Source organism: Microcaecilia unicolor, chromosome 2, assembly GCF_901765095.1.
Source record: "Microcaecilia unicolor chromosome 2, aMicUni1.1, whole genome shotgun sequence".
NCBI classification, from domain to species: Eukaryota; Metazoa; Chordata; class Amphibia; order Gymnophiona; family Siphonopidae; genus Microcaecilia; species Microcaecilia unicolor.
The window spans coordinates 294,741,657-294,768,897 of NC_044032.1; the positions used below are offsets into that span (position 1 = coordinate 294,741,657).

Sequence of the window (27,241 nt, forward strand, 5' to 3'; positions counted from 1 at the left end):
TGCCATCCATTGAGGTGGTGGTAAAGGCTTCCACACTAACCCAGCAGTAACTGGGTAGCACGTAGTGCTGCCCGATTACTGCCAGGTTAGCACTGCGCTAAAAAATACAGCCCTATTTTCCCCCAGCGTAGGAAATGGCACACGATGGGGCTGGAACTACTGCCAGTGCCCATGTTGGGCCAGAGGTAGCTCCAGATTAGCATGCAGTAAACCCGCGTTGGGTTTACTGCCGCTCTGTAAAATGGCCCCTAAGTGATTTACCCAGGGTCACAAGGAACAGCGGCAGGATTGGTTTCCACAGTGTAGCTTTAGCCCTGATGTTGTGCAGTGAGAGCCTAGTCTATAACAGCATTAGGGCACCCGCATTTCCTTATAGCAGGGGGGGTCCGACCTTGAGGGCCACAGTCTAGTCAGGTTTTCAGGATTTCCCCAATGAATATGCATAAATCACTAGACTGGGTAAAATATATTAATAGCAGTACTCTGTATGTCAATACTCAACCATATATCAAATATTTTTTTAATTGCACTTTATTATATATCACAAATATCAAAACCTTTTAAAATCATATGTCAAAAATAAACCAGATATACACAAACCCACATTCATCCAAACCTTAGACCAAACATTGAGTCTGCAATTAGGTGGGGGAATGTAGGATACAAATGCAATAAATAAAATAAAAAATAAATAAACCTATCTAATACGTTGCATATGTCTGCCTGCAATATTAAACCATAGCAGTAAACTCTTGTTTCAATTAAAAGTTCTTTCAAAAAATTTCCTTAAAGTAGTTTCACTGATTGTCCATATTATCAGCCCACACTGTTATTACTGTTCTCGTTACTACTTACGGAGCATTCTCCTCAACTCCACGTTTGACTGTTCAAAATCAAAATCGACAGACTTCTCTGTAGTTTGGCAGGTATTCAATTGTAACATCTGGATCCTTCAAGCAAATCTTCACAAATCAACCCTTCATCACACACAGTTTCCCGTACCCTACACAGTCTGTGTTTCGCTACAAGAGCGTCATCAGGGGTCGGATTCCTAAAACACATTAACCACCATAATGCAAATGTATCTCCTATTCTCACACTCACAGCATAACATTTCCCAACTTACAGTTGTTGATTCCACCTCATTCATGGATATCGGGCAGACAGGAACTCACAGTACTTCCATGCGGCCATGCCCCAGCGAAAACGCCGACGCATGCGTATGGAGTACTACAATTCTCAGGGGTTTAAAGGTTTTGATATTTGTGATAAATAATAAAGAGCAATGAATATGCATGAGATCTATTTGCATGCATTGCATCCATTGTATGCAAACAGATGTCATGAACATTCATTGTGGAAATTCTGAAACCCCAACCTGGCGAGGGCTGAGGTCGGACAACTCTGCCTTACAGAAAGGTAGCGTAACCTAACTTTGATATGCTCTACATTTACACACCTGCAGTTACACCAGTAGTCTGTCTGTTATGCACATAAGTGGGAGTCCTACCCATTCCCCTTTCGTGCTCCATCCATGTGAATGGCCCTTTGTAGTTACACACTATGGTCCGGATTCTATATATGGCGACTAAAGTTGTGTGCGCAAATTTGGCAGTGTAGCCAAAATGCACGCTCAACTTCATTGATTACCAAGCCAATTGGTGCTGATAATTGGGCAATAACAAGCAATTATTGGCACTGATTAGAATTTGCACGCACAACTTTCTAAGTGTATTCTGTAAAAGTGGTGCAGATAAATTCTAATGCATGGATCTCAAAAGGGGTGTGGCCATAGGAGTGGCATGGACGGGTCATTGGCATTCCTAAAAAGTATGTACACAGCTATAGAATATGTCTGATCTGCGCCTAAGTTAGGCGTGGCCATTTAGACCAGGTTTTAGTTGGCATAAATGGTCACACCTAAATTGTAGTCGTGGGGATGGGTGCTATGCATGTTCTATAAACCGCACCTAACTTTAGGTGAAGTTTATAGAATAGTGCTAAGCGTGGTTTTTTAAAGTGCCATTTATAAAATCTGGCCCTATGCCACTTCTTCATGTCCTTATAGAACAGCAATTAGTTGCCCTGCTTGTACTTGTGTGTAAGTGTACACTTACCTACCAAAGTGCTAGTATTCTCTAAATTTACATGCACAAGCAATGCATAAATGCAGGTGCCCAGATATCGAATCGGGGGTAAGTGCCACATGAAAGTATTCATTTCAGGGGTCGATATTTAGCTGGCGGTGCTCAGTGTTCTGCTGACTGCCACCAGCATTATGACCGTGAATTCAATTTTGGCCCAAGTCCGAGCTTTGGCATTGAACTTCTGGGTTTACAAAGCTAGCTGCACCATAGCCAGTCAAGTGCAATTATCACCACTTAACCAGCTATCAGTTTATTTATTATTTATTTATTACATTTGTATCCCGCACTTTCCCACTAAAAGCAGTTACTACATAAAGATAGGACTGATTTTTATGTGGTCCTATTTATGCAGTTAACCTGGCTGGTTAAGTGCTGAATATCGACTTTTAACTGGTCAAGTGCTGACTCCACCCCCGGAATGCCCCCCCCCCCCCAATTAGCTGGTTTTGAGATAGGTAGTAACCACTCATTTGCAGACTTACTAACCGGTTAAGTGCCACTGAAAATTAGCAGTTAGTCCTGAAAAAGCAATTTAACCAGTCAGGAGTCATTTCTGGCCAGTTAAATTGTTTTGAATATCGACCCCATAGTTATTATTAATAACCAACTATGAAAAGAATGCAAAAGGGTGTAAAGATTTTGAGGGAGGAGGCAAACGATTTTGTTTTCTGAGGAGCACAGCATAGATTTTTGCCAGGGTCATCATCATGAAAGTCCAAAGTGGAGGTGAGTCTGGACAGGAAGGGCTCAGACTAGCTCGGATTATTGCATACCTGCTCCAACTTGTCAGCAGGTGGGTGTATAGGGTAGAGACAGGGGTATGGAGTGCAGCTTTAATGTCTCTGTGCTATCACAAAGGTCTTAAAAAATACACAGCAGAGACAATTCTGTAACAGAGCACCTCCATTTAGGTGGCTGGATAATGTGGATACTGATCCTATTCTATAAGGATCCTTGTGCATGCATATTTCCTTATAGAATACTAGTATAAAGCTGGCATCAGTGTGGCAAAATGTACATCTGAACATTTAAGACAGGTTTATGGCTTGCGCCTAAATGCTGTAAGTTGACCACATAAATGTCAGAGTTGCCTGTGCCCACCCTATGCTTCTTCCCTATGAACATCCTTCTAACAGTTCCATACTATGCAATATCAGCATGGAATTGCAGAACAATAATTAGGTGCAATACTGCTATTTAGGTGGGTAAGTGTACTCTAGTATTCTATAAATGTACACATGCAATCAGCGTGTAAATGTAAGCGACCTTTTATGGAATAAGGGGGACAGCCTGTAATATTTTTAAAGGATAACAACCATAGGCGTAGTTTGACTGTTTCATTTGGGGGGGCAAAGAATGGGCGGAGCATATTAGCATATCATTTGCATATATACATATGCAAATGAATATGCTAATATGGAGGAAGGAAATGAAATTTACAGGCAAAATATCACAGATGCACATTTCAAAAAGCTGACACATTTCAATTAATAAATTATGAATAAAATAAACTTTTATTTACCTTTGTTGTCTGATCATTTAGTTTTTCTATTCGCTTTGATCCCAGTGTCTTCTGTTTTATGCAGTGTCTTCTTTCCAGTAGGCTTCCCTCTGCTCCCCACCCTCCCAGTCCCATCCATCTCTTGCTCCTTCCCTCTGCTCCCCACCCCTCCCAGTCCCAACCATCTCTTGCTCCTTCCCGCTGCTCACCACCCCTCCCAGTCCCATCCATCTTCTGTTCCTTCCCTCTGCTCACCATCCCTCCGTCCCATCCATCTCTTGCTCCTTCCCTCTGCTGTGCCTGACCTCTCCAAATCCCATCCATCTCCTGGTCCATCCCTCTGCTCCCCACCCCTCGCAGTCCCATCCATCTTCTGTTCCTTCCCTCTGCTCACCATCCCTCCGTCCCATCCATCTCTTGCTCCTTCCCTCTGCTGTGCCTGACCTCTCCAAATCCCATCCATCTCCTGGTCCATCCCTCTGATCCCCACCCCTCGCAGTCCCATCCATCTCTTGCTCCTTCCCTCTGCTCACCTCCTTTCCCAGTCCAATCCAATTCCTGGTCCTTCCCTCTGCTCCCCACCCACCCCTCCCAGTCCCATCCATCTCTTACTCCTTCCCTCTGCTCCCCACCCACCCACCCACCCCTCCCAGTCCCATCCATCTCTTGCGCCTTCCCTCTGCTTCCCACCCCTCCCAGTCCCATCCATCTCCTGCTCCTTCCCTCTGACCTCCTTTCCCAGTCCAGTCCAATCCAATTCCTGGTCCTTCCCTCTGCTCCCCACCCACCCCTCCCAGTCCCATCCATCTCTTGCTCCTTCCCTCTGACCTCCTTTCCCAGTCCAGTCCAATCCAATTCCTGGTCCTTCCCTCTGCTTCCCACCCCTCCCAGTCCCATCCATCTCCTGCTCCTTCCCTCTGACCTCCTTTCCCAGTCCAGTCCAATCCAATTCCTGGTCCTTCCCTCTGCTCCCCACCCACCCCTCCCAGTCCCATCCATCTCTTACTCCTTCCCTCTGCTCCCCACCCACCCACCCACCCCTCCCAGTCCCATCCATCTCTTGCTCCTTCCCTCTGCTTCCCACCCCTCCCAGTCCCATCCATCTCCTGCTCCTTCCCTCTGACCTCCTTTCCCAGTCCAGTCCAATCCAATTCCTGGTCCTTCCCTCTGCTCCCCACCCCCCCCTCCCAGTCCCATCCATCTCTTGCTCCTTCCCTCTGACCTCCTTTCCCCGTCCAGTCCAATCCAATTCCTGGTCCTTCCCTCTGCTTCCCACCCCTCCCAGTCCCATCCATCTCCTGCTCCTTCCCTCTGACCTCCTTTCCCAGTCCAGTCCAATCCATCTCCTGGTCCATCCCTCTGCTCCCCACCCCTCGCAGTCCCATCCATCTCCTGGTCCATCCCTCTGCTCCCCACCCCTCGCAGTCCCATCCATCTTCTGTTCCTTCCCTCTGCTCACCATCCCTCCGTCCCATCCATCTCTTGCTCCTTCCCTCTGCTGTGCCTGACCTCTCCAAATCCCATCCATCTCCTGGTCCATCCCTCTGCTCCCCACCCCTCGCAGTCCCATCCATCTCTTGCTCCTTCCCGCTGCTCCCCACCCCTCCCAGTCCCATCCATCTTCTGTTCCTTCCCTCTGCTCACCATCCCTCCGTCCCATCCATCTCTTGCTCCTTCCCTCTGCTGTGCCTGACCTCTCCAAATCCCATCCATCTCCTGGTCCATCCCTCTGCTCCCCACCCCTCGCAGTCCCATCCATCTTCTGTTCCTTCCCTCTGCTCACCATCCCTCCATCCCATCCATCTCTTGCTCCTTCCCTCTGCTGTGCCTGACCTCTCCAAATCCCATCCATCTCCTGGTCCATCCCTCTGCTCCCCACCCCTCGCAGTCCCATCCATCTCTTGCTCCTTCCCTCTGCTCACCTCCTTTCCCAGTCCAATCCAATTCCTGGTCCTTCCCTCTGCTCCCCACTCACCCACCCACCCCTCCCAGTCCCATCCATCTCTTCCTCCTTCCCTCTGTTTCCCACCCCTCCCAGTCCCATCCATATCCTGCTCCTTCTCTCTGACCTCCTTTCCCAGTCCAGTCCAATCCAATTCCTGGTCCTTCCCTCTGCTCCCCACCCACCCCTCCCAGTCCCATCCATCTCTTGCTCCTTCCCTCTGACCTCCTTTCCCAGTCCAGTCCAATCCAATTCCTGGTCCTTCCCTCTGCTTCCCACCCCTCCCAGTCCCATCCATCTCCTGCTCCTTCCCTCTGACCTCCTTTCCCAGTCCAGTCCAATCCAATTCCTGGTCCTTCCCTCTGCTCCCCACCCACCCCTCCCAGTCCCATCCATCTCTTACTCCTTCCCTCTGCTCCCCACCCACCCACCCACCCCTCCCAGTCCCATCCATCTCTTGCTCCTTCCCTCTGCTTCCCACCCCTCCCAGTCCCATCCATCTCCTGCTCCTTCCCTCTGACCTCCTTTCCCAGTCCAGTCCAATCCAATTCCTGGTCCTTCCCTCTGCTCCCCACCCACCCCTCCCAGTCCCATCCATCTCTTGCTCCTTCCCTCTGACCTCCTTTCCCAGTCCAGTCCAATCCAATTCCTGGTCCTTCCCTCTGCTTCCCACCCCTCCCAGTCCCATCCATCTCCTGCTCCTTCCCTCTGACCTCCTTTCCCAGTCCAGTCCCATCCAATTCCTGGTCCTTCCCTCTGCTCCCCACCCACCCCTCCCAGTCCCATCCATCTCTTACTCCTTCCCTCTGCTCCCCACCCACCCACCCACCCCTCCCAGTCCCATCCATATCTTGCTCCTTCCCTCTGCTTCCCACCCCTCCCAGTCCCATCCATCTCCTGCTCCTTCCCTCTGACCTCCTTTCCCAGTCCAGTCCAATCCAATTCCTGGTCCTTCCCTCTGCTCCCCACCCACCCCTCCCAGTCCCATCCATCTCTTGCTCCTTCCCTCTGACCTCCTTTCCCAGTCCAGTCCAATCCAATTCCTGGTCCTTCCCTCTGCTTCCCACCCCTCCCAGTCCCATCCATCTCCTGCTCCTTCCCTCTGACCTCCTTTCCCAGTCCAGTCCAATCCAATTCCTGGTCCTTCCCTCTGCTCCCCACCCACCCCTCCCAGTCCCATCCATCTCTTACTCCTTCCCTCTGCTCTCCACCCTCCCAGTCCCATTCATCTTCCCTCTGCTGCCCCCCTCCCCCCCCGCGAGGTCCAGGATCGTGACTCCGTTTACCCCCTCTCTTCCTCCCTCCCTCCGGTGCAGGCAGCAGTCTTCTTCAGCCTTTCTGTGTTCCTGGCAGCGGTAGCGACGTACACGCTGCCTTCGGTCTGCCCCGGAAGCCTTCTCTTCAAGTTCCTGTTCCCACCTATGCGGGAACAGGAACTTGAAGAGAAGGCTTCGGGGCAGAGCTGAAGGCAGCGTGTACGTCGCTACCGCTGCCAGGAACAAGAAAGACTTAGAGAAGATTGGTGCTGCCTGCGCCGGAGGGTAGGAAGAGAGGGGGTAGATTATAGACACGCTCGTCTCCGTCTGCTTCGCTGCTTCCCTGCCCTCTCTGTCTGCGTCCCACCCAAAAGGAAATGACATCAGAGGAAGGCGGGACGCAGACAGAGAGGGCAGGGAAGCAGCGAAGAGGACGGAGACGAGCGCGTGCCTGCTTGTTTTTTTGTTTTTTTTTCATTCTAGCGCCAGTCCACGTCATCGTCGTTTGGGGGGGCATTGCCCCCCCCCTCGCCCCCCCCAGTCTACGCCTATGATAACAACTGTTGAAGTTATTTGTGCTCGGTGAAATCTACGCCTATTATGTTAATCACATGGGAAGAAAAATGCCAAAATGTGTACTGATACTCAACATGGCATTCTTGCACACAAAGGAGGTTTAATTAACAGGAGAGGATGGCAGCATGCTTGGCCTGAAGCCAGTAGGCGGAGCTTTCTGCCATACAAAGTAATGTATTGTGAGTGGATCAACATGGCAGCTGCTGCTTAGGGAACCAATTAAACTTCCTTGGATGTAAACGGCATCAGCCTTGTCACGTGATGCTGTCTCCTGTCAATCAAACCTCCTTGTTGCACACAGTCAGCTGACTAAAGAAAAGTCCTCCAGGGGTTTTAGAAAGAAAGAGGGCCAGTCTATAAGGAGCCACCTAGTTTTAGATATCAAGAGCATAAATGGCAGCATTCTAGTCACTTACGTACATGTAGGTGGCTCTCATAGCATCCTGACTAGCAGAAAAGTACACACCATCCCTCAGATTCAAAATATCATACTCAAATTTCCGCACCCAACTTTGTGCACACATCAGAGGTGCATGCACAAATTAATTGACTAATGAGCTCAGAAACATCAGTAATTGGGTGCTAACAATCAATTATTGATGTTAATTGACAGTCTTAAATATTTGCAGGCACATCTCGCTATACGTTATTCTGTAAAGCACAGAGCCTAACTTCAATCATGTGTATCTGAAAAGGGGGTGTGGCCAGAGGCGTGTCAGGGGCATTCCAAATACTTGTGCATGGATTTACAGAATTTGCCCAAAGTTCGTCTAAGTTGGGTGCCGGCATTTACACTATTTTTTAGCAGGCCGTTAGGTGCCGGATCCATGCCAAATGCTGTTGTATAAAGCATGCGCTCCCTGTATAGAATAGCACTTAGCACTCAGTTTCTTCAGTGACAAATTTTAGGAGCCATTTATTGAATTCCCTTCCATATCTTGATGGTGTATACTTTGCCAGTGGGTGTGCACATGGAAGAAGTTTGGGAACGCATGGGTGAAACCAGGGGCATAGCCAGACTTCGGCGGGAGGGGGGTCTAGAGCCCAAGGTGATGGGGCATATTTTAGCCCTCTCCCGCTGCCACCCTCCGCCACTTTTGCCCCCCCTTGGCGCCACTGCCCCTCCCCGTACCTTTCGACCCGCCGCCAACCCGCCACCGCCAGGTATCTTTGCTGGCGGAGGTCCCTAACCCCCACCAGCCGAAGTCCCCTTCAGCGCTGGTCTCCCAGTCAGGCGCGTTCGCTGATCTGGATTCTGTTTCTGTGAGTCCTGACGTCCTGCACGTTCCTATGTGCAGGATGTCAGGACTCACAGAAACAGAATCTAGATCAGCAACGAACCGGAGACCGGTGCTGAAGAGGACTTCAACTGGCGGGGGTTGGGGACCACTGCCAGCAAAGGTACCTGACGGAGGCAGGGGAGGGTTGAATGTGGCGGGTGAGGGTTGGCGGTGGGTGGGGGGGTGAAAGCAGGGCGGGCTAAATCTGCGGAGGCCCATGCCCCCGTGACCCCACCCAGCTACGCCCCTGGGTGAAACACAAATATGTGTGTAAATTATGGAATACTTTCATTTACACACATTCTGGCTAATGTCTAGATGTGGGCATTTACACCAGCTATAGGGTTTGTATAAGTGATAGCATTCTAAATGTCTGCATGTTTACTGTCACTTGAGCAAGTATTTTATAAAGAAAAATAGCCCCCTGTAGCAGAGGCTTCAAATAGTCACCTGCTTACCCTCTTATCCTAGACCCCCTGTTCTAGAATTACTCTCCACACATCCAGCAACTATCAGTCAGATGAGAATGGAATTCATAGCATGCAAGTTGGCATTCTTTCTGCAAAATAGCCAACTGTGTGTAGCAAATAATCTTGTCTGACACAGATCTCCCTGTTTATCTATGTCTCTATCTCCGTAACACTCACATTTCCCTTAAAAATGAAACCTACAAGAAAACACTGACTATAGAGTAGACTATATTTCATTTTCTATGGAAAGCAGTTTACTTGCCTAACATAACTCATTAATAGGACAGCAAGGCAAATAGATAAAAATCACAAATGTCATGTATTTGCCCCCACAATTGTGAGATGTATTTTTACTCAAAACATATTAAAGAGTGCTGCACTTTTTCAACAAATTCTGCTAGTGCAGGAGGCCAGCTAATAAACAGGGTTGAGTGAAGTTACTGAAACAATTGATATAGGGCAGTGCTTGGCCTTTGGAGATCTGGGAAGTATTTCACATTTGGATCAGATGCAATAAAAGATTGGAAGCAACCTGTTCGAAATCCAGAGTAAGCTTGGCTTATCACATTGGATTGCTTTTCAGTATCACTAAACTGGTAAAGGTTCTGCTCTGAAATTCCTTTCCTTTGCAAACTAATGGAAGTAGAGCTGCAGTGCATTGAATATTTTGGAAACACTTTTACCCCCCCCCCCCCCTCTATGAACTGCATGTCTTCTAAGTTTCACAAATGCATGCCTCCAAGTCGTATTGATCTGCTCTTTTCCGTCCTATAGACAATATGGTACATTGAATAGAACCCTTAAGAAACCAGTTTTGATTTACTTTCTAAACTATTGCACTATTGACATTATTATTCACTATTAACATTTTCTTTTATTACAGCTCAGTTTGTACTTTATTAATAGCTAATTGTTATGTGCTTAAATGCTAAGTTACTCTCATTTGCTTTCATTAATTACAAAGCACATTAAAAAAGCCTTAAAACAAAAACAAATTAAAAAAAATAATCAGGAGGAACTTTGATTCTTAGATTAAGTTGCCTCTTGGAAAGATTTGTGGGCGTTGCATGTGTTCATTTAAATACTAAAAAGAAAACGTGTAGTACTGCTCGATCCATATCTGACTGCTAGGTTTCAATTGACAGCTGAGGATTTGTGACTGGACCATGAATCAAAACGGCAGGCATTTATACCCCAGTGCCAGTGAGGATACATTGGGAATTACTTGGCAAAGGTAACATTTTAATTATTTCCAACCCTACACTCCATCTATAAATTGTAGAAATTACATTTGAGTTGCAATATCTGTTTTATCTTTCCCCAGAGAAAAGGTTTTGTTTCATTTTGAGATAAATCTCAAAGTTAAAGAAAACATATCTGTACAATATCTCCTAGAAACACATCCATGTGCTTTTGCAGAGTTCAAGTGTATCTCTGGATATAAATTGAAGGTTCTGGATCTTCTAGTTATGTAGGCTACAGCAGACAGTTACTGTCAAATGTGTAGAGTTTATAATCTAAAGGAACTGCAGGCTCCAGCCTCTGCGAAACATCAAGGTTGTTTTACAAACTTAAAGCTTTGTCTGTTTTGGGCCTTTGCATTTTAAATGCCACATGTTTATTATAGAGGTTAGAGAGAATCTACTTATGCTAGAAAGTGAATGTGTGGTGTGTAGCAGGTCCCACAATCTTTAGGCCTTTATCTTGACTAGATCATTTGTCTCTCCATAGGAGCAGTCATTAACTAACAAACAACTTAACTAACTGACTAACTAATTTCTGAATCAATTAGAAATGTGGTAAGGAAGCTAAGAAAAAAGTATACCCTGTGTTATATCTTCAAGTAGCATTTTTAAAGTTCATAACTGATTAAAAAGTTATATTTTGTTTCTCTCTTTGCATGTAAGAAAGACAGGAATAGGTAGTAAACAGGGCTGTCTGTTAATGAGAAGAAAGAAAGAAAGAAAGAAAGAAACAAACAAACAAACTGCATGGCATGAAATCTGTAGACTGCAGAACTGTAAGCATTATCTTATAATCCTGGGGTAAGAAAAGTTTTCCAAAAACATACAGATGTACTTGCAGTCTTGCTTTCAATATGACATGGAGGGCCACAGGCTCATACATAGCGTGGGTCGAAACCAGGACTGGCTTAGCCTAGCTTTTCTAACAAGACTATCTGGAAATCTTATTGACATCTAGTTACATGCATTATCTACACTATGTAAGGCATCTGCTGCTATACTGAAAACAGTTTTGATAGGAGGTTTTTTTTTTTAGCATAATTATTGAATTATAGTTAGAATCAAGTAGGAATTGTGTAACAAACCTACAATTTATAGGTAGAAATATTCAACATCTTAATTTCTTATGGGGCTTCCCTGGTTCAAAAGCTCAGATGACATACTTGATGACATCTTGATTTAGTTGTCTCTAAATCATCTTTGTCTGACTAATTTATAAATATTGATGTAGAAAGACCAGATTTAAAACATAATAAATTTCCAGACCACAAACTCAGGAGAAAAACAATCAATAACGCCCCAGAACCTTTTCAGTATAGATTATTCCTTTTTTTCTGTTGCTTCCCTTTGAAAGTCCCTCCCAGTTTTGCATTAAATGATTTTGTATTAAATGTGGTTCCAGGATGGTGTCTGATGAGTATTTGCTGCAGGTTCTGTAGTTTTATGATGATGCCTGGGAGGTGAGTTCACGAGGCAAAGTCAAACATCCTTGTTCAGATTTATCCTTACTGTAACATTGCACTCCCTGATCCTCTCCCAAGAAAAGTCTTTTTGCTATTATTACTCAGTGAATTTTGATTTTACTCCTCATATAAACTCCAGAACAGTCTTTTAAACAATTTGCCTTCTGTCTAGCTGTTATAGTTTTTCTGTTTTGGTAACTGTGCAGTACAGTAGACTTGAACAACACCAAACCTTGATTTAGGTGCCTTGCAATTGATTAGATAGATTTTCATGGAATATGGAAAGGAAACACAGGTCAATAAAGACTCATGATTTATGAAGTCTATAGATTAGGTTTCATATATCAATGTTATTAGGACCTCCAGCCTCCTGCATTTTGCAGCTACGGGAACTGGGAAGATCTGCAAAGTCCAACCCTTCCCTTGGAATTCCATGTTTCCTATAAAATTGCCAAAGGATATAGTGGCTCAGAGTAGTGACGCTCGGAAGGATAAGGTCTGAGATGCCAAGCTGACAGTGGTGTCCTCTTTCTGTGTCTGTGAGGGTGAGTGAAGGGTTCAGGGCAAGAGATGGCAAGAAGGAAGAATGAGCTTTTCTGGGGATGGGGGATACGTAAGAGGTTCTCTGGGGATGGAAAGGGTAAGGAGAGGGAGATTGATTGGGTATTGAGGTGGCAATGAGTAGATAGGTGTAAGGGAAAAGTGACTGAGTATGGCATGGAGACAAAGGAGAGTAAGTGAGGGGACTGAAAGAGTTGTGGGGTATAAGAGCATTGAGGGGTGAGAGTGAGTGAGTGAGGGGATCAGAGTTGCTATGGGAAAAGAGTAAGAAGATCAAATGGGAATGTGAGAGAGTAGGGGTGGCGAAGGGTATGCGGAGTTTGAATGAAGGGATCAATATAGGGAAGCGAGACAGAAGTAGATTGTCTGCATAATTGCTGCAGATTTTGAAAAAAATCAGCTGCAGGAAGCCAGAGGCTGTGAATATTATGCTGAAAAATTGGTATAGTTCAAGATCATCTTAACATACTTGTTAAAATAACATGGCTGCAACTTAGACCGTGCTAAAAACAGCACTGTTGCATAGATTTGAAAGACAGACATCTGCGAGCTTTAGCTCTTATGCTTTGTTTACTCTCACGCAGCGGCCAATGTACATAGTTACCATGTTTTCCCCAAGGGCCCAGAAACATTATTATGCTTGCTAACCTGCTTAGTACATCTGAAACATCCAGGTATCCCAAATAAAAAACAATTACATTAAAAAAAAAACTCATACTAAAATACTTCTGGACTGATTCAATTTCTTTTCTTGTTTCAAATCTTTTTTTTTTTTGATGTTAGGAGGAATAAACAGAGAGCATGGAACCACCCTCTCCAGTTGGATGTAATTACAGTCAAAGGAGCCTATGGTACTGCCCCTAGTCTCCAAGGCTTCCGTGGTAACATAAGAGTTTCAGAATTTGGCTCTTCCTGCAGAATTTGCTGATCCCCTGTAGAATCACTGCAGTAGACCAGGGGCCAAACTGAGTTCAGTAAGCAGCCATTGAGTTGTGAAGGGCTTACAGCTTCCTCTCATGAGCATTCCCCTTTGAATTGATCAGGTTCTGGAAGAGGGAGAGAGTGAGCAAACCTTGGGCTCCAGCCTCATCTGCTGCTTTGAATACAGGGAGCACAGAGTTTCTTCTGTTTCTAAATAGCTGTGAAGGTCTGAGTAGCAGAGGAGGTGAGGGTGAGGGTAGGCATTGAAGACTGCAGTAGGGGGATTTAGAGTGAAAAGGGCTTTGGGGTGAGGGAGGTATGCGATAGTAGAGTGGAGGAATGAGAGAAGGTTTAGGGGATAGCGTATGTGTGAAAGGAGCCTGAGGGATGACTAGAGATTGACACAGGCCCCATGGGTTCTGCCTCCATCCCCACCCCATCCCCGCAGGTTCTGTCTCCATCCCCGCCCCATCCCTGCAGTCCATGTCTCCATCCCTGCCCTGTTCCTGCAGGTTCTATCCCCATCCCTACCCCGTCCCCATGGACCCTGTCATCATCTGCAGAAGCCTCGAACACATAATTTTATATTTAAATCTTTTTATTAAAGTATAAAAAGCAACAATATGCCTAGCAACTGTTGTTTATAAATTACAAATAGAAAACAATAATAACAATGAGAAACTATAATAACCCTCTCCCCACCACACCATCACCCTCTATCCTTCCAACCCCAACAATAGCTGATATACTATCCCAAGGAATCCTAATCCACCCTGTTAAAATGTCCAGGGGCACAAAATGCAACCTGTTCTGTATGCCCTAGAGGGGAGAAATGTGCCCTATGGTTTTTTATTCTGTAGATGAATAAGTCATCAACAATCTCAGGATTCAGTCTATCTCTCCTGTCTTCCACAGTCCTTCCTGCAATCAAATATGTCTTCTAAGAAGATGTGCTGGTAGCAGGATGTATAGGATACCCCATGCAAATTTTGCTAGTTGTGGCCAACACGTTTGCTTATTTTTCCAAAAAATCAAAATAACGTTGTCTGCATCACTCAAACATAAATAACAGTCCAGTTCATCAACAGACTTCAAAGTAGAAAATGACACAGGGACAAACTTTGTCCCCATCGTCGGCTCTGTCCCCATGGGATCTGTTCCCACCCCGTCCCTGCGAGCTCTGTCCCCGTCCCCATCCCCTCGGTTACCATGGGCCCCCGTCCCCGGGTCATTCTCTAGGGATGATGCTCTGTATGAAATAGGAGCTAGGAAAGGATGAATGTACATACGTTTGTGTATCTAGGCATGTGGGATGAGGACAGGGAGGGATAGAAGAAGTACTTGGGTTGGGGAGGTTGAACAAGCAGAGCAGGAAGAGAAAAAGAGAAATAGAATATACAGTAAGGAAGACCTATAGAGAGAGGGAGAGAAAGGGTGGGAATTGTGAGGGTGAACACGACTGGAAGCAGAGGAGTGACACCACTGTCTCCTCCGCCTCCTCCTCCAACTATGAAACACCTCAATAGCACTGCAAGATGTATGCAGCACTGTACAAATGCACAGAAGAATAAGAACTTGCTTTATGGAGCTTACAATCTAGTTAAGAGACAGATATAAAGACACAAAGGAGTTTGGCTGAATCAGGGAAAGGATTTAAATCTGCAAGATGGGCTAATAGGTGTAGTTTAACTGAAGAAAGAGATCAGTTAATCCTATTGGGTAAAACTGTAAAAATGGACTGCCCGATATTTAAAGTCCTTGGTGAGTATTGTTTTTAAACACCAGTTGTGCACTTGAAAGTTATACCTGGATATTCATTGCCGGCCAGTACATGAATTCTAGTGCTGAACATCTGGACATAGCCTGACCTTCAGAACTTATCCCGGATAAGTTCCAACTCTACTCCAGAATGTCCTGATGCTATCTGGATTGTACAAACCAAACAGAGAGGGTAAACAGCATACATAGAAAGTACACAAACAAAAAAAAGCAACACTGGGCCTTCAAGACTGGAACAACAGGAGTATTTTATTGACAAGTGACCCGACACGGGCCGTGTTTCGGCATTAAAAAACGCCTGCCTTAGGGGTCAGGGTCTAAATGTAATTTGTTTAGAATTGTATTTATGTCCAATATCTCCCAAAATGAATGGGGAAAATCTGTGAAAACCAAGCTCGCCTGTCAGGGTGGACAGACCGCGATATAGAGTGAAGAACTCCTGTGTTAGCCTTGTATTCACTTATTGGCCATTATTACCTCCTGTCATCTGCTGGTTGTGTTTCTCTCTGTGGTACCTGGAATACCACCTACTTCCCCCTCTTCCTCCCCTCCCTCCGATGGTCTTTACCTTATCACATTGTTTTGCTACTGAGATCATCAGCCACTATCACCCCAAATTCTTTCTTGGTCATGCACTCTCTTCCCTTTACTGTGTACAGTTCCTTTGGAGTAACTTAGTGCTTAGTGCAGAGACCCATCATGCTTGTGATGGAGGGGGAATTGATAACAACTTGTCATTATTGGAGCACAAAAGATGAGAAGAAATCTGCAGGATAATTTCATCAAAAAGAGGTGCAGGCAAGCCAACCCTCATTGATCTAAATGTGATCACTAAAATATGGAATAATTCTGTAACTTAGTGGAACCAATGATATTGTTGGAAGAGCATCATGCATTGGGAAGCCATCTCAGGGCTATTTCACACATCCCACTGTACCATATAATTCCTGACCCCTGAGCTGCAACAGGAACCTGGGGGCTCTCACCTTAGAACAGAAGCCAGAAAAGGTTACAGCTCCATTGTGAGCTTTCTTTCCATTAATGTTATAAGTACAGCAAGCCTTGTAAATAATAAACTTCACAGTTAAGATGACAACGTTCAACATTGTGTAAACAGATCATCTTCATTTTAATACTGTTTTTAATTCTAGTAATTCACATGCACTTCTTAGACTTAACTGTGTAAATGAATAAAAATTTGGAAGTGGGGAACATGCTAAAAAAAAAAATTCAGGTGGAAGAAGCCAGGGGTGTGTGAATGAAGAATTTCTTCATCCCCTTTCGCATGAAACATTAAATAGTCTCAAGGGATAATACAGTGGTTTCATTCAGTCCTTAGAGTGCACCAGTTCATATTACATTCTCCACAACACATACTCCCCTCCACCTCCAGATATCTTTTTGGCAGAGATTGCAGTCTCTTCTTCCTAGCTGTTAGGGAACATCCATGTCAGAGCTAGCACAGGAAGTAAATGACCTTCCTTCTAGAAAGATTAGCTTTGCATTCTTACAGCAGCATGGAAAAGACACCTCAGAGGCTTCTACACAGAACACATGCAGGGTTCAGACCTTCGTTCATGTACCTACCTGTTTTTCCTTCCATCTACAGTATTTGTTTTGAGGCATGGCTGAAAAAAACTGATACTGTTTCTGGGGACACGGAGAAAGTTATTAGTTTTTTGGAATTTGCTTTCCTAGCTTTGATCCCTCCATCTATACCAAAGAATCCTAAAGTTCAAAGCAACAGAGAGGTGATTCTTTGCAGTTGGTTTGTCTGTTAATACAAGGAGAAATCAGAACCTGATGTAATATTTCAAGGAGGAAAATTCATGCAGTCAGCACTCTTTATATCTTACATTGAAAACTGTTGAACCAATATTAAAAGTCAATCATGTGTTAAGCAATTGCAGAATTCATAATTTTGATATACATGCATTTTCAAAAAATATACACATAACATTAGGCCATCTCAATTGCTAAACTGCCAGATATTTCATATATATTTTTCGGGGGGCCAGGTTAGAGGAGGAATGAGGGCGGGCTGAAAAATTCTCCATTTATGTAGCCTAAGCTACATGCATAGTGCATGTGTGGTCACTGCGCTATCCATTTATTCAATGTGGCTCCACGAATATACAGATTACACGGAATATACAGATTAAAGTTAGCTGTCAGTGCTGGCTGAAAATGGACCCCTTATGTTTTCATTGGTTACTTTCTTCTTTTTCATTCTTTCCTCAGCAATTCTTCAGGCCCGTGTTTTTCAGGAGAGTTTCAGTGTTCCATGTTAACAGTTTTATAATCAAAGAGTTGCTGTCTGCAATAGAAAGTTCTCTTTCGACTGCAGTGCAGCATTACTGTGATGAGTTTCTTTCCCCTTATTCAGTAAATATCAGCAGAGTGTGAAAAGTGGATTCTTTTGCATTAAGATCAGGTGGTAACGGCTCTAAAAACCTAGTAGGGTCTTAACTATGACTTGGGCCACGGCTCGGAGGGTCACCTTCATGAGGCTAAACAGTGATCAAAGTGGTACTTCCATAGTCACCGTGCCACAGACAGATCTGATTTGGATACATCCAAGAAAAGCTTTCATTAGCCTGAATCTGAAATGTTCTTTCCTTTCCCAAATCTTGCAGATAAAGGAGTAGAAGCAATTAATTTTTGAAATATGTGGGTTTTCTCATCTGAAAACTGAAGCATTACTACTACTACTACTATTTAGCATTTTTATAGCGCTACAAAGCGTACGCAGCGCTGCACAAACAAAGAACTGCTGTTTGGGCTTTGACCCACTCTTGTTCTTTCCTCTCCCTGCCCCAAAAGGAAATCACGATGTGAAGGTTTCAAGCTTTGCATACAGTTCTGCATACATGGAACTTTTATAGAACATTTTTTTCATGTATTACCCTTGTACCCTTGTTTCACTTCCCTGACTAGTAGTTTCCTATGCTAACATGCATAGATTTAACATTAAAATGTAGAAACAGAGAAAATGAAGGCAGATATGTTAGTTGAATGTTCTAATGTATGCTTATTAGGCATATCATTAGTATCCTGCTAACATTGCATTATATGCTCTTAAATGCGTATATTTTTGACACTGTTTCACGGTAGTTCTATTATTAGGTTTCAATTTACTGTTTTCAAGTGTATCTCATTTATTGTATTTATGTTTATTCTTGGTTATTTTACCATTGTTATGCTGTTAACAAAATTGTAAGTTTTATGTTAAACTGTACCTGCTGTACACCGCCTTGGGTGAATCTCTTCATAAAGGCGGTTAATAAATCCCAATAAATAAATAAAAGATAAAGACCACATGGTCCATTCAGTCTTGCCCATCCATGCCATCTACTATCCCTTCCTCTCCCTTAGAAATCCTATGTACGTCTCTCAAATTTTCTTGAATTCACATACAGTCTTTGTCTCCACCACTTCCACTGGGAAGCCATTCCACACATTCACCATCCTTTCTATGAAGAAGTATTTCCTTAAGTTGCTCTTCAGTCTGTCCCCTTTCACATTCATCCTATGCTCCCTCATTCCAGAGCTTCTCTTCATTTAAAAGAGACTCACCTCCTGTGCATTTATGCTGCAGAGGTATTTAAATGTCTCATCATATCTCTCCTCTCCCGCCTTTCTTCCAATGTACATATATTGAGATCTTTAAGTTTGTCCCCATATACTTTCCTCTTAATTCCATATTTAGCACTTAAAATTGCATGCACAAATTTGGGCACATGCCCAAATTGTGTGCACAATTTAATTGCTTAATGAGCTAATTAGGCACCTGTAATTGGCCAACAATCATTTATTGGCCCTAATTGGAATTTACATGCACATCTGTATAGTTGCTGTTCTATAAAGATGTGCATGCAAGTTCTTCCTTGTGGATCTGAAAAGGGGGCATGGCCATGGGAAGGGCATCGGCAGGTCAGGGCATTTGTTGGATTTGCATGCAGTGTTATAGAATTGGGGCCGGGGGTCATCTGTGCCTAATTTAACCACAGGGATTTACACTAGAGTTCAGTTGGTGTAAAGCCTCATTCCCAGAACTGAGCAAGGATCCCAACACTAAGCACTATTCTATAAAAGGCGCCCAACTTTCAGTGTCATTTATAGAATGCTGCTTAGTGTGCATATTTTTGGTGCTCCAATTTGGGTGCCATTTGCAGAATTGTTCTTTATGATGAAGATCACTGACCATTTTAGTAGCCACCCTTTGGGCTAACTACATTCTGTTTCTATCATTTTTAAGGTGCGTTCTCTAGAAATAAGGTCTCACCAGAGACTTATACAGAGGCACTATTACCTCATTTTTCCTGCTGGCAATTCCTCTCCCTATGCACCCAAGCACCCTTCTGGATTTTGCCATTGCCTTTTCTACCTGTTTGGCCACTTTAAGATCATCACATATGATCATTCCAAGTCCCACTCCTCTTTTGTACACAGAAGTACTTCACACCTTATACAATACTGCTCCCTTTGGTTTTTGTAGCCAAAATGCATAACCCTGCATTTTTTAGCATTAAATATTAGCTGCCAAATACTGAATCATTCTTCAAGCTTTTCTAGATCCCTCTTCATGTTATCTGCACCATCAGGGGTGTGTACTCTATTACAGATTTTGGTATCATCTGCAAAGAGGCAAACCTTACCAGGTAGCCTTTCTGCAATATCACTTATAAGAAGCGGTCCAAGAACTGATCCTTGCAGCACACCACCCTTTCCTCAGTGAGCTCCATTTATCATTACGCTTTGCCATCTTCCACTCCATCAGTTCCTAACCCAGTCATTTTAGGGGCCATACCAAGGGCCCTCAGCTCATTTATACGTTTTCTATGTGGAACTGTGTTAAAGGATTTACTAAAATCTAAGGGTTCCTTTTACAAAGCTGTGGTAGTAATTCCTGCACCAAATGCAACAAAGTCCATAGGAACTGAATGGGCTTCGTCGCATTTGGTAGATTGCTAATCACTACTGTGGCTTTGTAAAAGGAGCTCTAAGATTTGAAAGTGTCCCCGGAAACAAATCTAGCCTTAGCATCTTCCAGAAACATTATTAAAGGAGACAAAAAATGAAACAATTGGAATGCAAGGCAAGACAGCAGATTCATGAAGCTTTGAAGGTGCCAAGTGAGAGATTATATTTATATAAACTAAAGTGAAGGTTTCAGATGTTTCAAATATGCGAGTAACATTGAGGGCAAAGTGTATAAATACCATCTGTTCAATAGCACTGATAACGAAAGGCTTCACTGAAAGGATTTTACACGGTACCTTCCATTTCTAGCTGCCCTGTAGTGAAAGCCCTTGAGCCACATATTAATAATCACTTAAATACTATAGATATTAAATTAGTTTACCTCTTAAAGAAGGAACATTGTATAAAACACCCTACATACTTTCATTATTGCTTAGAAGAACCATGCTCATTAAAACACTGCTTTCTATTTTGACTTTCATTTCAACATTGAAGTAAAGCACATGGCTTATCATTTTTCGAAGCTCTGCATATTGTCATTCCTGCCTCTTTTATCTAACTGTGTACATTAATTCATGTGGCTATGCTGATCATCGATATTGCACCTTCCCCATCACTCTATAATAGGTTCTCTAATATTAAGCACCTTAGGCCAAGGCATATTCTCTAAAGCATGGCTATATTTTATAGAATAGGATTAAATTTCCATGCGGTATATAGAATATGCCGATCACCTCTCCATGCAACCAAATTTAGTAGTGGCCATTTACATCGTTTTACTTGGTGTAAATCCCAATGCCTAAATATCCAATTAACAGTGCTGATTAGCTAGTTAATCAATTAAGTTATGCATACTGTTATAGAATACGCTTCAATTTCCGCATGGATTTTTAGGTGCAATATATAGAATCAGGGGGCAAATGTGCACATAGGGTATAGAGTACTAGCACTTACATGCATGACTGTTACAGTTACACCCATAAGTGCTGGTCATGCACACACTCTCCTCTCCAATCTGTCCAAAATTCTGCAGCACGACTTATTTTCCGCCAGAATCGTTTTACCCACACTAACCCATTCCTCAGGTCACTTCACTTCCGCATACAGTTTAAACTTCTTGTACTGACCTTTAAATGCATCCGCTCTGCAGCCCCCCATTACCTCTCCACTCTCATCTCTCCCTACATTCCTCCCCGTGAACTCCGTTCACTGGACAAATCTCTCTTGTCGTCCCCCTTCTCCTCCACTGCTAACTCAAGGCTTTGCTCCTTTTCTCTCGCGGCACCTTATGCCTGGAATAAACTTCCTGAACCTATACGTCTAGCTCCATCTCTACCTGTTTTCAAATCTATGCTGAAAACCCACCTTTTCACTGCTGCCTTTAGCTCCTAGCCAATACTCAATTGCCCTCCACTTGTCCCTTCCTTTCTTCTCACCCATTACGTCCCTCACCCGTAACTGTCTGTCTGTATTATTTAGATTGTAAGCTCTTTTGAGCAGGGACTGTCTCTTTATGTCAGGTGTTCAGCGCTGCGTGCGCCTGGTAGCGCTATACAAATGCTAATAATAATAATATAACATAAGCATGCATGCAAGGGGGCATTCAGAAGGGGAGAAGCTTGGGTGGGGCATCGGCAAAGCCTCCATTCACTGTAAGTTGCACAACTGTTAATTTATGCACGCATATTTATGGTGTAAGTGTGTGCACCTAAATTTAGGCATGCTGATGCCAAACTATTGCTAGAATTCTATAAGGGCTCTTACGTGCATTCCTACTCTTATAGAATAGGCTCACAGCCTGTGTAATTTGGGCACCGAAGTTGAAGGGCCCTGTTATAGAATTGCCCCCTTGTGGTTATGCTGATCATCAACATTTGTACCTGTGCTGTCACCTTGGTTTTTCTGACACAGTAGCTCCCAAACCCAGTCCTCAGGAATCCCCCAGCAAGTCTTGTTTTGGGGATAACTACATTGAATATTGATGGGGTGAGTTTGCATACTCCCCAAAAACCTAACCTGTTGGGCAGGAAAGGAGTTGGGAGAGAAAGAGATAGAAAGGGAAGACCTGGAATTGAAAAGCACTCAAACAGCATAATAATACAACAGAGATGGTTGAGGCTTCATGAGTGGAGATTATTTTCTACTCAAAATAACATCAGAAACATTGTCCCTGATGAAGGTCCCTTAAATGGATATGGACTTGTGCTGAAATAAAGGATTCTTTATTGGTCTTTATGGCATGTCCATATCCAGCTTTGTTCTTTAGTTAAAAGACTAACATACAGTAACATAGTATAGATGGCAGATAAAGACCTGCATGGTCCATCCAGTATAACCAACAAAGCAGCCAGAGCTGTCCACCACTCTGTGCAAGTTATAATCATTCATGATTTAATACCGGTTGTCAATTTGTCATCATGCCAACCACATATAGGCAGCTAAATATGATGCAGTCTTGTGATAATATATGCTAACACCAAAAGTATTTGCTAACAGTATTTAGCTTGTAAATTTCAAAATTAAGATGTCTTCACCTCCCCCTTGAGATGCACAGCACCCTCACTGATAGCATGATATTATAAAGTAATATACAATATACAGATTTGATCTTATCTGTCTTTTGCTATTTGCAGGACACAGACTGTAGAAGTCTCTCCGGCATTGGTCTTTCTTTCCAACTACTGGAGTTACTGAATCTATATTTGTCTTTTGCCATTTGCAGGACACAAACTATAGAAGTTTGTCTAGCACTGGCCTTAGTTCCTAACTACTATTACCCAACATAATGCCTCAACATCCATGTTTTGCTGCTATCCTCTTTCTATTTAGGCATCTCCTGCATTTATCCATGAACTTTTGAATTCCCTCACCTTTTCTGGCTTCACCATTTCTACTGGAAGGGCATTCTAGGCATCAACTACCCTCTATGTGAAAAATTATTTCCTGATGTTACTCCTAAGTCTTCCATCCTGCAACCTACTACTACTACTATTTAGCATTTCTATAGCGCTACAAGGCGTACGCAGCGCTGCACAAACATAGAAGAAAGACAGTCCCTGCTCAAAGAGCTTACAATCTAATAGACAAAAAATAAAGTAAGCAGATCAAATCAATTAATGTGTACAGGAAGGAGGAGAGGAGAGTAGGTGGAGGCGAGTGGTTACAAGTGGTTACGAGTCAAAAGCAATGTTAAAGAGGTGGGCTTTCAGTCTGGATTTAAAGGTGGCCAAGGATGGGGCAAGACGTAAATTTATGTCCTCTAGTTCTAGCACCTCCATGTCTCTGGAAGAGATTGGTTTGTATATTAACACCTTTCAAGTACTTAAATGTCTGTATCATATTTCCTCTATCTCTCCTTTCCTCTAGTGTATACGTGGAGGGGCATAATCACCCAAGTTTTCCTGAGTGCATCCTCGCAGGACATCCCGGCGAAGGGGCAGGGAAACCGTATTATCGAAACAAGATGGGTGGCCATCTTTCGTTTCGATAATACGGTCGGGGATGCCCAAATCTCCACATTTAGGTCGACCTTAGAGATGGTCATCCCTAGAGATGGTCGTCCCTGATTTTCGGCGATAATGGAACCTGAGGACGCCTACTAAAAAATGACCAAATCCAAGCCCTTTGGTCGTGGGAGGAGCCAGCATTCGTAGTGCACTGGTCCCCCTGACATGCCAGGACACCAACTGGGCACCCTAGGGGGCACTGCAGTGGACTTCAGAAAAAGCTCCCAGGCTCACATTTACCACCACAAGTTTAACAGGTGGGGGGTGGGGTGGGCCTGGGTCCGCCTGCCTGAAGTGCACTGCACCCACTAAAACTGCTCCAGGGACCTGTATACTGCTGTCATAGAGTTGGGTATGACATTTTTTTAGAGTGGGAGGGGGTTGGTGACCACTGGGGGAGTAAGGGGAGGTCATCCCCGATTCCCTCTGGTGGTCATCTGGTCAGTTTGGGCACCTTTTTGAGGCTTGGTCCTAAGAAAAACATGGACCAAGTAAAGTCGGCGAAGTGCTCGTCAGGGGTGCCCTTCTTTTTTCCATTATCGGTTGAGGACACCCATGTGTTAGGCATGCCCCATTCCTGCCTTCACTATGCTTCTGACCCCCCCCCCCCCCCCCCCCGTGAACTTTGGTCGTTCCCACGACGGAAAACAGTTGAGGACGCCCAAAATTGGCTTTTGATTATGCCAATTTGGGCGACCCTGGGAGAAGGACTTCCATCTCCTGATTTGTGTCGAAAGATAGGCACCCTTCTCTTTCGAAAATGAGGCCAGTAGTCAGGTCTTCCAGTTTCTTCTCAAAAGTCTTTTGGCACAACCCCTGTACCATTTGTTTTTGTCTTCCTCTAAACTTCCTCAAGTCTTGTTATGTCTTTGGAGAGATATAAGCGCCAAAATTAAACACAGTACTCCAAGTGGGTCCTATACTTCTCTTTATACAGCCTAGCATTCTCCTGGCTTTTGCCACTGACTTGTCACATTGTTTCACCACCTTGAGATCATCCGATAACATAATCTCCAGGTCCCTCTCCTGATCCATGCACATCAGTCTCTCGCCCCTTAGTGCATACTGCTCTTTTGGATTTCTACACCCCAAATGCATCACTTTGCAGTTCTTGGCATTACATTTGAACTCAGTGTTGCCTACCAAAAAACCATATTAAACTAATGATAGTGCTCCAGTGTACATTTTTTTAATTTTTTTTTTTTTAATTTTAATGGTGCTCAGTGACTAGGTAGCTTTCACTAGGCTGACTGGCAGTCCCAAATTGTTTTATACCCAACTTAACATCATAGCACCCCCTACCTCCTACCTGTAGTTCATTAATGTTGTTGTTGTCAACAGTTGTTGTGCATTAGCAGGCTTTGTATAAGGTTAAATTCCACAACACATATCCAAAACTCATGTTTTCACATCAAGTACAGCATGAGGTGGAGTACTTATGTTAGTGCTATGAGGTTAGTTCAACTCAGTCCAGTTCGGGCCCCAGCACTCCTAATAATGTGCAGTAAAATAGCCGTGATTCAAAGGATGTTCCCTGTCTGCGTTATGTTTGTAGTTCCCTACATGCGTGCATGTTTCGCAGGGAGCATCATCAGGGGAACGTTATGCTGAAGCGGGAACAGCTCAACCTCCACTCCTCCAACAGGAACGCCAGTGCATGCCAAACTGCCAAACATTAGACCATTTTTCTAATTTTTGTTGATCCCTTGTCTTGTTGTCCACGATCTCCGGGGTGTCCACTCTGTTACAAATCTTGGTGTCATCCACAAACAGGCAAACATTTGCTTGTAACTCTTCAGCAATGCCTTTCACAAATATGTTGAATAGAATTGGCCCAGTATCAATCCCTGAGATACTCCAGTACTCCTCAAGTAAATGCCATTTAAAATCACCTTCTGTTGTCCATCAGTAATCAGTTTCCAATCCAGTTTACCACTTTTAGGTCCTAACTTTAGCCTGCTGAGTTTATTCATGATTCTTCTATGATGAGAAAATACACAAGGGGTAGCAAATTTTCAAAATATCCTCAAAAAGCATGAAACATGCAGTTTGATAACAAAACGGCTAACACATACTATTGGGGGGGTGGTGGCTACAAACATCTCAAAATGAAATAAACAAGGCCTCAAAGCTCAAAGAGCATTGTTCTGAGCAAATGTGTCAGTTTTCCCAAAGGAATTCCCAGATATTATCATTGGCCTCAATAAATCATCAAACTCCTCCTATGAGGAACTGTGTCAAAGGCATTGCTGAAATCTAAGCAGACTACATCTAGCACACGCCCATGATCCAATTCTCTGGTCACCCAGTCAAAGAAATCAATCAGATTCATTTGACATGATTTTCCTGTGGAAAAGCCATGGTTCCTCAGATCTTGTAATCCATTGGATTCCAGGAAATTCAGTGCTTCTATTACCTTTCCAACCACTGAAGTAAAGGTTACAGGCCTGCAGTTTCTCATATCTTCTGTCTCCAGTTTCGTGACAGAGAAGATGCGGGAAACTAGAGAGTGCAGTTCAGAAAGACACGTGATGAGTTGATATTTTGCAAACCAGTCAATGTACTGAGGCACATAACCTGCAACATTAGTTAGATTGCTCAAACTATCACCTGACATTTCAATAATCTCTCTGATCATTTTTATTCCTGGGTCTTCATTTATTATTATAATCTTTTTTATTTTTCACATATTTACAAATATGTTGCATTAAAAGTGTGCCATTCTTATTGTACCCATATCAGATTTTTTTTTTTCAAAATTTGCTTTCTAAAATCCAAATTGGTTTTGGAGGCCAATACTCTCTCCTTTCTCCCTTTTAGGAACTCATGATGAATATTAAAAAAAAAAATAAAAAAGGAACATCTCACATGCAGTTTGTGTCCATCACCTGTTAGCACAGAAAGTAGCAAATTAATTTGAAGGTTACAGAATTATAGATTGAAGGCAGTCAAACGTTATATTTTGAGGAAGGAGTTATGATAGTGGAGGGTGTTTCACCCAAGAACTCTACTGGCATATGTTTATGTGACTGGTGGGAGCTCACAGGAGGGAATTCTATAAATACCACTCAAAAATGGGTGCCATAAAGCATCGGCAGTAAGCCCTATTCTGTTTATTGAAAAGCATGTAGTGGGTGGCAGTAAGGCCCTACATGCCAATGGCAACATTAGCATATGGCCATTGATGCCAAAAATAGAAAATCAGCCATTTTCTAACCGTGGCAAAGAGGGGTCTAAGCACATGGGAAAGACCTATGTAACAACGTGGTAAGGCCACTTTGTGCTGAAACTTTATAAAAGGGCTCCTGAATTTCTTAACAGACAATTCTGTGCATCTGTCAACACTGGGGCTTGACAAAAAGTGTACCCTCCCTAGTGAACAGTAAGTGTGCCATAGATGGAAGAGGAATCACCAGTTTAAGTCATGTACCACCCTAAGAGACTTGTCTGGTACACGAGGAACCAATAAAACTGACAAATAATCTGGTACAGCCTAGTACAAAACTGTATGAACCAACATCAAGATTTTAAACTTCACTCGGTATGAAACCGGCAACCAATGATAATGGTCATATTTACAAATCTTATACAGGAGACAAACTGACACATTTT

At 43.7% G+C, this 27,241-nt stretch overlaps 1 protein-coding gene across 7 annotated transcripts in view; it reads left to right on the forward strand.

Moving 5' to 3' along the window:
* NFIB (nuclear factor I B) overlaps nt 1-27,241 on the forward strand; it is a 547,227-nt gene that overhangs the window by 482,629 nt on the left and 37,357 nt on the right. For 6 of the 7 annotated variants that reach the window (XM_030194287.1, XM_030194283.1, XM_030194285.1 and 3 more), the window contains one exon: nt 10,318-10,406. The exons of the other annotated variant lie outside the window; for it this stretch is intronic. In XM_030194287.1, coding sequence (XP_030050147.1) covers nt 10,318-10,406 — 89 coding nt within the window. The remainder of the gene's footprint in view (nt 1-10,317; nt 10,407-27,241) is intronic. 7 annotated transcript variants of the gene reach the window in all.